This window comes from Hemicordylus capensis, chromosome 5 (assembly GCF_027244095.1).
Source record: "Hemicordylus capensis ecotype Gifberg chromosome 5, rHemCap1.1.pri, whole genome shotgun sequence".
In the NCBI taxonomy this organism is placed as follows: Eukaryota; Metazoa; Chordata; class Lepidosauria; order Squamata; family Cordylidae; genus Hemicordylus; species Hemicordylus capensis.
Window position 1 is genome coordinate 18,850,618 of NC_069661.1, and position 14,524 is coordinate 18,865,141.

The 14,524-nt window shown below is 40.9% G+C and overlaps 1 protein-coding gene across 1 annotated transcript in view; it reads right to left on the bottom strand.

Annotated features, from left to right (window-relative positions):
* Positions 1-14,524, bottom strand: part of HELQ (helicase, POLQ like) — a 37,120-nt gene that overhangs the window by 16,971 nt on the left and 5,625 nt on the right. The window contains exons 5-9 of the mRNA XM_053251540.1: positions 12,075-12,147; positions 9,412-9,509; positions 3,965-4,063; positions 2,613-2,758; positions 1,260-1,499 (exon numbers count right to left, since the gene is read on the bottom strand). Coding sequence (XP_053107515.1) covers positions 1,260-1,499; positions 2,613-2,758; positions 3,965-4,063; positions 9,412-9,509; positions 12,075-12,147 — 656 coding nt within the window. The remainder of the gene's footprint in view (positions 1-1,259; positions 1,500-2,612; positions 2,759-3,964; positions 4,064-9,411; positions 9,510-12,074; positions 12,148-14,524) is intronic.

The following is a 14,524-nucleotide window of genomic DNA, read 5'->3' on the forward strand; positions in this document are numbered from 1 at the left end:
ATGAGATATGCTAAAGTAGTGAAAAAGCTAAATTACATTATACTTCAGGCAAAATCTAGACAGCTGACTAGGATCTTTCTTAACAGGGGCAGTAAGAGCAACCTTTATAGTCAGACTCTGGCCTTGTGTTATCTTATCTGCCTGGGGCTGCTGCTGTGGCAAGAGCAATGAAGAGGGAGCGGGCCAAGAGGCAAGTATTGCAGCCTAGAGACCTTGCTGTATCCAAGTCGTTACATTTCATATAAGGAGTAGGAAAGGAATTTAAAGCAGCAAGCTAACACTAATACCCTTTAATCACTTCCCTTAGGATACCCAAATCCTTCACATTTATTTCCTCCTTAATAACATTTAGAAATAGTTTAAGAATGAATCCATAAAAAGGGAGGACAGATTGGGAAAATTACAAGCCATCTCTAGTACTGGCCATGTTTGAGCCAAAGCAAAAAAGCAGAAGCAGGCCTGCTTCAGCCCTGAAGCAAGAAAGGCTGAAAAGGAAAGGAAATATTGAGCTGTCGAGTTGGTGTCGACTTTTGGCAACCACGGAGCCATGTGGTTTTCTTGGTAGAATACAGGACTGGTTTACCACTGCTTTCCTCCCATGCAGTAGGAGATGTTGCCTTTGCCTGAAGTGAGCATCTGCCTCCAGCACCTCCCTATATTGCTGCTGTGCTAAACTCAGGCCTAATTCTTATCAGCAACAGATGTGGTGGCAAACCTGTTTCAGGAGCTTAGCACTTCAGGCTGAAGGTGGTGGTAGTGAGCTGACAAGTTTGAAAGTTCCTCTTAGCATGGAAAAGTAGCAAATCTGGGAGAAAGCAAGGAAGGACTGAACTCTTATCCCTGATGTCTGTTTTTCTATATTCGGGGATATTTTTTTGGAATGAGGAGGACTCAATCATGCAAGTCCTCAACTGCAGTCTCTAGAGAACTGTTTGAGGAGCTAAGCCTGATCAGGCTGGTATTTCAGGAACTCAGCCTCTGTCATGCTGAGTGTGCTGGACTTTTTCCCTCCAGACTCTTATTACCGTACTAAGTCAAGAAAATGGTAGGATTCTATCTATGGTCTGTATGATTTGTTTTGGTTTTACAAAAAGGCACACTGTCACATACAGTATAGGTCTTCCACAGTAATATTTACTTTTAGTGAAGGGTAAGAAACAAAGATTTCCCTAGCGGTATCCCTGAAAACTTTCAAACTGTTTCTAAACTTTTTGCCAGGGTAGGATTTAACAAACACCAATACAAGTTCCCCAATTAACCTTCGTGCTGGCAAATTAACTCCAGCTGCAAGAGTAGATGTGCAGGTAAGAAGGCAGAGGGTGCCCAAAGAATAAGCTTCTTCTATTCGTTTTCTCTCATCACTAGTCAGGCCACTGTGATGATAGGCAATTCCAAGTGGAATAGTTCGCTTCAATATTGGACAAAGTCTTCCATTACAGATGTTTGTTAAATCTTTAATAAGTTCCTGTTTTTCTTTCTCCTTGAACTTTTTATAGTCCCTAGGAAGTAAAAGCACAATTAAATAGGTTGTTTAACACAAAGCTTGTGACTTGTACAGGTGGCCCTCATTATTTGCAGGGGTTCCGTTCTCACCTATAGGTACGAATACGCTGTGAATAATGAAACTTTACCCCTATGGGAATCTAGGGGTTAGGTTCCTATACACAGAAAAAAGGCTAAAAATTGGGGTGGGAAGAGCATGAATAAGAGAAATAAAAGTAATCTATGTTGCTTTTCAGCAATGCCCCACCCCCCAAATTTAGGAAACAATCGCGGGGAAATTCTCCCCCACCTTTTTAAAAGAGCCACAAAAGAGCTGCTGTCTCCAGACTAGAAATTACTGAAACTGGCCATTTCTGGTGGCCCTGAAACAATGGATAGGCAATAATTTACTATTTTTGCACCCGTGGATGAAAAACAGATTTCTAGGACCTCTCCAGAGATACGTGAAACTATGGTTGCTGGAACCGTGGATAATGAGGGTCACCCGTACACATAAATTCAGTTATCCCACCACTATATTGTCTTGCTGTTCATTCTGGACAGGGTTGCACAACTTTGGCCCTCCTGCTGATGCTGGACTATAACTCCCACCATCCCTAACTACTGGTCACTATGGCTGAGGATGATGGGAACTATAGTCCAAAAACAGCTGGTGGGACAAGGTTGTGCAGGCCTGATCTAAGATAAACGAGAGATGGTCAACCACACCATCTGTGCAAGCCAATGGACATGCAAGACTTCCCATTCCTTAACCATGGTTAAGGGATTTAGAACATGCCACAGGACCATTAATCTCCTCAAGCACAAAACCCTGCCCCTTAACCTTGATTTGGTAGAACATTAACTATGGTTAATGCTAACCCGGGCTTGCTCTAAACACAAAGCTTGAAGCCACTGGTTAGAGTTAATTAATATTACATTAATAATATAAAATATTTTATCATTAATAATTATATACCACATGGTCACTGCATTCTATTTTGACTATTCTTGTTTGCAAATCAACTATTATGATCAAGCTTTTAGGACATTTGTACCAAGTGTAGTAAATTCTCAGCACTAACTATGAAATGCTAACGTAGCAACTGAACTGCATCCAGGAAACATACCTATTCAAGTATTTGCATATCATTTCTGCTACGTTTTCACAGTTCTTTTTAGTGGGACAAAAGACGAGGCAGGAGTAGTTCGGAATAACTTCTGACACCAAAGCAATAAGGTGGTCAGGGTCCATCTTCTGCAAACCACTAGAATACTGGAAGGTTACAGAGTTTTGTTTCTGATGTGAATTAAGTTTTGTGCCTTGATTGTCAGAATATTCATGCAAAACCTCAATATATTTGATAAATTCTAATAAAGTTATATATCTGTCCATGACCAAAGCTTCAATTTAACAAAGCTGCTCGAGTTCTTTATTAAATTAATGCAAAAAGGAAATAAAAATACACCTTATTATCTCCTACTATTATCCCACATCATCTAGAAATAGAGTCATATAGCCTATGCTGGTAACAAAGTTAAGGCAAAGCATTTCTGTACAGACAGATCAAACAATTAAAAAAGAAACATATAGGTTTACTTGTGGCATTTTAGAGCATAGTTTTTTGTTTTTCTTTAAATACTTCTCTATTTGTGCCAGGCATAAGGAATTAAAAACTCTTGGAAAATATTCAATATAAATGGCTGACAATACTTAATTATTCAGAGGCTTAGTCCTGTTGCAAAAGGAAGCCATGGTTTTGTACTATATGAATGAACCTATGAAACCATGAGCTTGCATGGTCCTCCTACCCTCCATTGCATGTGAGAGAAGGGGTGGGAAATGGATAACTTTCACTTTGAAGTTAGCCAGTTCTGTTACATGTGAATTAAGAAACTGTGGCTTACTTCAAACCATGGTTAAGGAATCTGAAACCATACTTTGGTCCTGGTTTGCTTTTTTAAAAACTGTGGTTTGAATCAAATGACAGTTCCCAAGTTTGGATGTGATGCAGAACCATGGTTAGCCTCAAAATAAAAGTAAAGGTTTCCCTCTCTTCCTCTGACATATGAAAGGGAATGATAGTGTCCTGCTAAGTAGGCAAAGAGGCACCTCTCTAAGTGGTGATTTTTTAATATCTGGCAGGGGAGAGCAATTGGCCCTATTCAACCACAGCACAGCATCTCTCCAGTTGCTGTTTCCAGTGTCTACCTCGTGCTTCTTTTTATGAGTGTAAGCCTTTTTGGGGGACAGGGAACCATCTTATTTTTATTTTCTTATGTGAACTACTTTAAGAACTTTTTCACTGAAAAGTGGCAAGGTAGTAGTAGTAGTAGTAGTAGGAGGAGGAGGAGGAGGGAGGAGGAGACTGGGGAATATACGAGTCCACAGCTAAATGAGGCTCTTTCATATAGTGGGAAACCACAATGTACCATTACATTGGAACCAAGCTACAGGGCAAAAAAAAAAAGCTTCACATACCTTGAAATTGATGAGACGTGAAAACGTAAAGCCATTTTCTGTTTTACTATCAACTTCATAGATGCTGTCATGTATTTTAACATATTCTTTTAACTCTACCTAGATAAAACAGAAGTTATATATTTATTATTTATCATATTTTTATACCGCCTGATATATACACATTCCTAGATGGTGTACAAAATTTAAAACACAATATAAAAAAAGAGTAAAAAAATTAAAATCCACAACTCAATAAAAACAAGTTGTTAAAATTAATTTCAGTTAGCCTGTGAAAACAGATGCGTCTTGAGCATATTCCTAAAAACAAACGGAGAAGGAGATACTCTTATTTCAACAGGGAACATATTCCATAGCACCGGGGCAGCCACAAAGAAAGCCTAGACCTGAGTTGCCACCAAACAAGCTGGTAACAACCATAACTGGACCTCTCCAGAAGATTGGAATAGGTGGCAGAGTTCATGACAAAGAAGGTGCTCTCTTAAATACTCTGGGCCCAAGCAGTTAAGGGCTTTATAGGTAATAACCAGTACTTTGTATTTCACCTGGAAACGTAATGGCAGCCAGTGCAGTTCTTTTTTAAAAAATCAGTAAGATGCAAGAGTATATATAGATACTCTTTATAGCATACTGCACTATATATCAATTCACTAATGTGTTTAGCCATAGTTATGGCGAGCAGGAAGGCAGTTTTCAACATCACTAGTTGATGGATGTAGAACTCATTGGTTCAAATGGGGACTCGGTTAAAGCCAAAAGGACCAAGGATATGCTCCACGGTTCTACAGGAGTGTGACTGGGCGGATATAAATTCATGAGACCTTTCAGGAAAGCCTTACTATCTGGGTGTGAAAAGAGAGTCTTCCCATCACAGCCTGGATGTTTTGAAGAGTGCTGCTAGATGCACCTTCAAAGACACATTAGCCAACCCATGTGATTTTAGATCAGTCAAGCAGAGGAGTACATCCCTGACTGTAGCCTGCTTAGGCAGAAAGCCATGCGTTCTTGAATAAAATTTGAATCGGAGCCACTTGCCAAGATAATTATGTCTGGTGGAAGACTTCCTTTGGTTAAGTAGGGTCTTACGCAAAAGCCTATTCGCCATGCTGTTAGATGAAGACTGAGAATGTCTGGATATAGGACATTGCTGTTGTCTAGCGCCAGGAGATCTATCTCTTGTGGTAGTCTTTGGTACTGGTTTCCTGACAGTTTGAGTACCTATGGAAACCATGGTTGCCTTGGCCACCATGGGGTTACCATACATGATGTCGGAGCAGCCAGAAGTCGAGCAACCACCTGGCTGATCAATGACCGTGGAGGAAACATATACGGGATTTCTGACTGCCAGTCCAACTGGAAAGTGAACCCCAGCAATCACGGGCCATGACCCACCCTGGAACAAAAACGAGTGCAATTTGTGTTCCACAAGGTGGCAAACAGATCTATAGCCAGGTATATCCAACTCGTGAAGAGTGGTGTAATGTAATCTATCTTGAGTTCCCACTTGTGCTGTTGTTGATGTGGGAAAACTTGACTTAGGTTGTCCGCTACGACGCTGTCCAGGCCCTTTACATGGATGGCTATCAGGTAGACCTGATGTACCAATGCTATAGTTGCAGGCTGAGTGCACAGTCTGGGACACTGTCCCTCCCTGACAGTTGATGTAGGGTAGTGCAGTGGTATTGTCTAACTGCACTTGTATAACTTTTCCCTGTAGAAGTGGCAGGAAGGCTTTCATCACTTTGAAGACAGTCAGCAGTTCCAGAAAAATGATATGAAACTGCACTTGTTGAAAGGTCCACTTGCCCGGAATCTGATGTTCTCCGCACAAAGGCGTAATGATAGGGGGGGCAGGGGGGGCACGTGCCCCCGGCGCCATCTTTGCTGGTCACATGGGGGGCGCTGCCATGACCCCTGCCGATCCCAATTTTTTTTTAAAAAAAAAAATTAATGCAAAAACCGCGCCGCGGCGCCCAGGCAACCCTCACTTCCGGCTTCCATGCAACTTCCCCCCTCATACAGAGTGGCAGAATGCAGCCACTCTGTATGTGGGGGAAAGTCGCATGGAAGCCGGAAGTGAGTGTTGCATCACTTCCGGCTTCCATGCGACTCCCCCCCCCCGCATACAGAGTGGCAGAATGCAGCCACTCTGTATGTGGGGGGAAGTCGCATGGAAGCCGGAAGTGAGGGTTGCCTGGGCGCGTCGGGAGACAAGACAAGGCGGCGGGAATGCTGAGAGCCCTCCAGCTGGAGGCAGGAGAGAGAAGCTGCTCGCTCGGAGGCAAAGCCCAGTCCAGGAGCAGTAAGTAAGGGAGCCCTGGCGGCGCCCCTATGTATTCCGCACAGGGGCTGGCAGAGGGAGCAACCTACCCGCTCCCCGCTGTCTAGATTCCCAAATCTTCTGCAAAAAGGCGGGAAAGGGGGCAGAAGCAGGGAGCCTGCCTGCTGCAGAACCGTGTTTGCATTTGTTGGAGCAGCCATAAACAAACAAAAAAACCCAACACAACCCACCCACCCCCACACTAAAAATAAAAAGCCTGGCAAAATAGATATGTTTTCAGAAGCTTCGTAAAGGACAGAAGGAAGGGAGCATTACACATTTTTGAGTTCCAGATCAAATGCACTCTGTGTATGCTCTAAGGCATTCTGTTTAATTTCATTTGTTCTTGGCTGAGCTTTGCCATGAAAAAGAGGCACCGGGGCTAAGACCTCATGAGCAATGGTTAAAATAAGCTCAGCCAGTGATTTGTAAAAGCACTTAGAAACTCGAATAAATCTAGAGGGAGCACTCCAAACTTTACTGGCTTGCATGTTCTGGAACTTAAATGCTTGGAAAGCATTAAAAAAAAAAACACTTGTCTTGCTTTCTGTGGGCAGAAGATAGATGTTTATTCCACTGGCTTAGCTGAGTGTGGTAAGACTGTGAAGTAAGGGGGGCGGGCGGCAATGTTTATGATGGCTTCAGTTCATAGCCCACCATTAACTATAGTTAATAAGAGCTAAATATATAATTTTACTATAAGGCTTCATATTATTTTACTATATCAGTGTCCTTGTCATTGATATATTCAAGCAACTACATATGGAAACAAAGTGGTATTTGACCTGTATTAACAAATGTCTCTTTGTGGTTTAGTTATTGTGGGGCTTTAAGATTGTTCTTTAGCCATAACTGGCACAAGTTAATGCGCATACAAACCTGCAATCTATCCACTATAACCCAAAATGTGTCACTAAAAATTATGAAGGTGCTGCTCAGTATATCTTGGTTTTAATATGATGTGTACTGATTGCTGCTAGGTGCATTTTCCCAGAAAGTGATTTTGTTGCTTTAAACACAGGCTGAAGTATTCATAATGAGTACAGGGTTACTCTTTGCAGTGATTGTATGGCAGTGAGTGGGGATTTAGTGCTACCAACACTGTGTTTATTAAAGACAGTAATTGCCATGAAGTTTAATGGAATACTGCTGTCATCCAGATATCTGGCTACTTAAAAAGAACATAGGAACATAGGAAGCTGCCATATACTGAGTCAGACCATTGGTCTATCTAGCTCACTATTGTCTTCACAGACTGACAGCACCTTCTCCAAGAAGAATTTACAATGACTCCCAATACTACTCCTACACCTGCCTCCTACTTTCACTTACTGTAGCTTTTCTCATTACACTGTCACTTAGTGAAAGGCATACAAATGGAGGAAGCACTAAGTGACTACTATGAAGAAATACCTACACGTAGAGTGCTATCTAATGAATAATATAAAAAGTTAAAATAAAAACACATTCAAATCTCTTTTAGTAACAGTGGCTTCTAATTGTTGCTCAAACAGATTAACAAGCATAACTTTCAGATACATTAATATTTGAATTTATGGTGTACCTTCAAAATTGCATGGCCTCCTGAATACACAGATATTTTGTAATAGCCCTAATCACAGGGGTGTGGCTTGAGGCCAGATAGCTGAGTTTGTGTTTATAGAGGATCACTTTCTGTACCAGGCAGAATGTGAGCATAGGCAGGCACTGGTGGAAGAGTAGATTATGTGACAGTCAGATGTATGTTGGGGGGGCGGGGGGGGCGCAATTTCAGTGCTTGCCCTGGGCGCCGTTTTCCCTAGTTACGCCTCTGTCTCCGCAGCCTCAGAAGTTGATGCTGAAGTCGCAGGGTGGGGTTCGCCCAGTGTCAAAGGGCTCAACACTTCATCATAAATGGCGGCCTGAAGCCGCAGAGCCTGAGTTGTTTGTTTTTGATTTTAAACAGATGAACTCAGAATAAAAAACTTTACTGACAAGGAGTGACAGCCTGAGGATTGAAAGTTGTCCAAGAACTGTTGTTGTCCAAGAACTGAACAGGGTGCCTGGCCTGCCTTTCAATAGCACACTGTAGGTGTGGAGGAGGGGCTTGATGAGCAGCAGCATTCTATTGTGAGGGTCCTGCGCAGGCGCAGGCCCCATTCTTATGGATCTCGACTCAGGTGATCTACTTTTCTTGGACATGGTCTTTTAATAATCATCTAATCATTTAATAATCATCCTCCTAAATTTTTCAAGACTTTGCTTGTGCAAATGGATCTTTGGAATTGTTGAAATGATTTATTGAGTGTTAAAAATATGTTAAGAGCAACAGTTAATATATTATGATTATATTCAGAATTTCTTCTAAAATAACTAACTAACTAAATAAATAAATAAAACCTTTCCCCGAGCATATTCTGGTATAAAAAATAGGGCATTCATCTAATTTAAGTGGCAGGATTGTTCATGCAAAATTTGGTATCGGGGAGTATGAGTATTTCACAAAAAACAAAAATTCAAAATACTGTATGTAAGTAATAAACTATGGATACAATTTAGAAAGGACTTCTGAAAGGGAGTGAGAAACATTCTAATAAACACAGTCACATACTGGTAAGTGTGGTTATATCCATAGTTCTTGCTGCCACAGAGCCTGAGCCATCATAGAATCAAGACTCATTACAGATTGTGATAGTAGTTTCCTTTTAGATTTTGTACATTACTTTCCCCTATAGCTAGTTTTAGTGGGGGAGAGGGGACTTTTTTCCTCATTGCCACAATGGTGATTAAAAGGTAACACCATTTTATGTACTTTGGCATGGGAAAGTTGAATGTTTGAAAGACTGATCGTAGATGGTACCTTTATTTTCAACAGTAGGTACCTTATTTTCAAATCAAACATTTATCCAATTTTGCCTCCAAAGGCAAACATTATAATACCAAAAGTTAATTGTCTAAAGAGCTAAGAATGAAAGATGCCTTCTTGAACTTCAGGAATTCAGTTGTGTCAACATGCAGAGTATACCTTGATAATTGTTCAATATTATTTATTTATTTATCTCTCTATCTATCTATCAAATCTGTACACCGCCCCAAACTTTAGTCTCTGGGTGGTTAACAATAGTTTTCACTAGACAGAAATACATACTGGTCTGAAATTACTTGTGTAGTATTCTGCTTTCAGGAACTGCTGCAGGTCTCCAACATTGCTTAAAGTTGCACTCATTCCAATGATTTGCGTAGTTTCTATATAACATATACAATGACATGATTTGAAGTGCTAAATATTTATAAGAAAAGAACAGTAAGAATTTAAGCATCAAAGATAAAACAAGAGCAGGTAAGTAGTCATAGCACCCCTTCCCACCAAACCAGGTAATCATTGTCTTCATTAGATTAATGGAGATAAGAGCAATATTCACCTCAAAATAATTCTTCTACCATTTATACTGTTTAGATAAGAGGTGGGCAAATTTGGACCTCCAGCTGTTGCTGAACTACAATTCCCATCATCCCCAGACATAATTTATTGTGATGGTGGGGGTTGTAGTTCAACAACAGCTGGAGGGCCAAGTTTGCCCACCCCTGGTTTAGGCTGAAGCAGTACAAAATAGTCATGAAATACTCTAAAATGAGATGGCAGAGACTATCATACACACATGCCAAAATCACCACCTTTGTTTCTTCTTCCTGCAATACTTATAATCACTTAGAATTTGATTGTACAGGTTTATTTGCCCTCTTGAAACCTCTCCCCTTTCTTCACAACCTAGCATAGTTTTGCTTCCATCTTATCCCTAGTTCCTGTCTTTGGACAATATAGATGACACTGTTGCCTCCCATGCTTCCTTCATTCTCGTATATGCAACTTGAAAAGGGGATGGGAAACAAAGCAAGGCTCAGTGCATGCACGCACACCCAATTTTGAAGGCTCTGCTAAGGTTTCTCTTTATTTGCTTGAACCAGTTCCGAATTACACACGCGGACAAATGTGTTGGTACCACTCCACGAAAAAAGAAGAACCCACAATTGTCTCTGAAATAACTTGAAACTGACAAAAGTAATTGGCACCCATCATTGTTTATTCCGCATTTAACAACAAAAAAAAAGACTTTGCTTTAGAGTTTTGATGCAACAGAATATTTCAAATAATAACACAAATGAAAATGGCATAGACAAAAATGATGGGACTCTTTCTAATATTTTGTTGCACAACCTTTAGAGGCAATCACTGCAAACAAGCGATTCCTGTAGCTCTCAATAAGACTTCTGCACCTGTCAACAGGTAGTTTGGCCCACTCTTCCTGAGCAAACTGCTCCAGCTGTGTCAGATTTGAAGGGAGCATTCTCCAGACTGCATGTTTCAGTTCTTTCTATAGATGTTCTATAGGATTCAAATCAGGGCTCATAGAAGGCCACTTCAGAATAGTCCAATGTTTTGTTCTTAGCCATTCTTGGGTGCTTTTAGCTGTGTGTTTTGGGTCATTATCCTGTTGGAGGATCCAAGACCTGCGACTGAGACAGAGCTTTCTGACACAGGGCAGTACATTTCGCTCCAGAATGTCTTGATAGTCTTGAGATTTTATTGTTCCTTGCACAGACTCAAGGCACCCCGTGCCAGATGCAGCAAAGCAGCCCCAAAACATAAACGGGTCTCCTCCATGTTTCACAGTAGGTATGGTGTTCTTTTCTTTGAAAGCTTCATTTTTTCATCTGTGGTCATAGAGCTGATGTGACTTGCCAAAAAGCTCCAGTTTTGTCTCATCTGTCCAAAGGACATTCTCCCAGAAGCATTGTGGCTTGTCAATATGCATTTGAGCAAATTCCAGTCTGGCTTTTTTATGTTTTTCTTTCAACAGTGGAGTCCTCCTGGGTCTTCTTCCATTGAGCCCACTGTCATTCAAAAAGCGATGGATGGTGCAATCAGACACTGATAGACTTTGACCTTGGAGTTCAGCTTGTATCTCTTTGGAAGTTGTCCTTGGCTTTTTGTCTACCATTTTTGTCTACCTATCCTTCTGCCCATTCTGGGGTCAATTTTCCTCTTGCAGCCGCATCTAGGGAGGTTGGCTACAGTCCCATGGACCTTGAACTTCTTAATAATATTTGCAATTGTTGTCACAGGAACATCAAACTTCTTGATGATGGTCTTATAGCCTTTGCCTTTAACATGTTTGTCTATAATTTTCTTTCTGATCTCCTCAGACAACTCTCTCCTTTGCGTTCTCTGGTCCATGTTCATTGTGGGACACACGATGATACCAAACAGCAGAGTGACTACTTTTCTCCATTTAAATAGGCTGAATAACTGATTGCACGATTGGAGACATGTGTGATACTAATTAAAGAAAACAGCTAATTTGAAAAATAACTCTAATCCAATTATTTATGATCTTTTCTAGGGGTACCAACAAATGTGTCCAGGCCACTTTAGAATATCTTTGTAGAATAAGCAATACTTTATCTCTTTTCACACGTGCTTTGCTTTACTCGATGACATATCAAAGGTATGCAGGTATACATGGGACAATTGCTTTTCACTTAATCGCTTTTCAGTAGGCATAAAACACTTTTTCAATGAGCTGTAAGGGTACCAACAAATTTGTCCACGCATGTACATGTGGCTTTGAAACAAGACTTGGGCAATGGTGTTCAGTAATGCTTTGTGTGAAGAGTTATACTATCAGAGTCAAATTTCTTTAAGGTTTTAGAACTGCACAGAATGACTTACATAAAATGTGTGAAACTTAAATTATTAACATACACTATTTTGATTACATCAGCCTGAGACATAATACAGAAGTTACTTACTGCTTGCAAACAAAACCTTTGCAAGTGTCATTTCTAGAACCACTCCACGACTTCCTTCTCCAAGCATGTGCAACTTTAAAACAGAGAAAGTTGTAAAGTAATTATGAGACTGGAAAAAGCAACCATCCGGCTACCCAAAAACTTTCAAATATTAACATGGAGAACAGTCCGATTTCTTTGATGTCAGCTGCATTTTGACCTATAGGGACTTTTCCATTCCAAGAGCAGAGCTATTCTTGTGTACATGAGAGACATGTATTCTCCCAAGCTTTATATATAATACACACACCCCTCCTCCCTCTCCCTCTCCCTCTCCCTCTCCCTCTCCCTCTCCCTCTCTCTCACACACACACACACACACACACACACACACACACACCCTGTCTGCTCTTTTGTTGTTGTATTTTTAATTTAATTTCTATGGATTTTTGTTTTGATATTTTAACTTGTAAATTATGGTTTAAATTTGACTATTTTATAATAATGCTGTTAGCTTCCTTGAAATAATGCAATAAACAAGTTGTACTAGTAAGAACTAATCAGCCTACTTTCCTTTCACTGTCTGTACAATTGGATTAAATTTGGTTCAAATCGAGGTCCACAAGTTAGATCTCTTGAGCCTCAAATGCTCATGTGTCCACCATATTGGATCGGGGTGGATGACATCATCACAAACTATGCCGTTGAGATGTCCCTACAACTGTACCCGATTTGGTTCATATTGGTCCAGGTGTTGCGAAGTTGATAGGGGTGGGGGGACGGGACACATGGACGGACACACACACAGAAAGTCGGGTGATCTTAGAAGCCTACTGGAAAGTAGGCTAAAAATGCCTTCCATGGGATAGTGGGGTGGACTGCTGGTAACAATACGTATTAATGCTAAAAGTGTGTAGATCAGCAATTCCCAGCACCTTTCTACACCTAAAGAACAGGCTTTCCCAGGAGTCTCTCCAACACTCTACTTTCCCCACAAAGTTGGAAGACCTCCATGTTTGAACTGACATTTGGTGTACTGTCATGGATAATCACCCCATTTCATTTGATTCAGCTAGGCTTAGAGATGATGAACTTTTTACCTACAACCTTTGTTCTTTAAACCCATGCTTTTCAGAGATGCTTACATGAACTAGGTCTTTTAGGAAGTATTTTTAAGACCTATCAAAGTTTCCTCTGGCTTCTCAAACATAAGTATTTGAGAAGCAGGAAAGAGGGGTTGAAGTAGCAATATATCGATGAAGGAGCAGCAAATGAGTTCATACTAGGAATGTGCATGAAACACGATTCAGAGTCTGAATTGTGGCACATCCCTTTATAAAATGGAGGGATTATACAGCACCTTTAAGACAGAAGAGAGCAGGTCCATACCTGCTCCGCTGCCACTTCCTTAATCACGGTGCTTCCACCAGCTATCAGTGCGTGCCAGCAGCACTCTCGCCCAGCTGCCCCCACGTGGCACCAGCACGCACATGCCTCTGTGTGCTAGCGTCGCATGGGGGCAGCTTGGGGACGTGACGGCAGAGCAGGTATGGACCTGCTCTCCTCTGTCTTAAACGGGATGTATAATCCCTCCTTTTTAAAGGGATGTGCTATGATTTGGACTCTAAATTGCGTTTTGTGCACATCCCTAGTTTGTACCTCACAAGAAATTTTCTATTGAGGGAGGAAAAGAATACTGAGGTGTTTCTCTAAGTTATGGATAATAAAAAACTCAAAATCTACATGTAGATTCAGTAATCTGTTTTGATGTCTTAACCTTTGTTTACATTTGTGCCTATACATGTTGTACTAGAAACTATATACGTAAAACTTGTAATTTTTACAGAAGTTTTTTCTCCTGAATTCTTATCCCTTATTAATTATTGGCATTATATGCCCTCATGAGCATAAGTCCACAGTATCATGTAATTTCTGGATTGGAGTCTTGAGCACAACAGTTTGCTGACATGTTGTACAGCTAATCCAATTACTAAAAGATCACGTGCAAGAGGCAATTTGCAACAGTACAAACTTAAGCAAATCTCTCTCTCTCTCTCTCTCTCTCTCATTTAACTCAATGATTTATTAACATTAATAGTCATTAATGTATTTTCCAGAAAACCATAGCACCTTAGATCACATTAACAAGTGAGAACAATCATCAGCTCCTAATAAACGCCTTACATAGGAACATGGGAAGCTGCCATATACCGAGTCAGACCATGGGTCCATCTAGCACAGTATTGTCTACACAGACTGGCAGTGGCTTCTCCAAGTTTGCAGGCAGGAATCTCTCTCAGCCCTATCTTGGAGATGCCAGGGAGGGAACTTGGAACCTTCTGCTCTTCCCAGAGTGACTCTGGACCCTGCTTAGCTAAGGGACATGTCATGCTTGCTACTACAAGACCAGCTCTCCTCTTCTTGAATACTTTTCAACACATAAAGCAGACACCGTTCAAAAACCAAAGTGC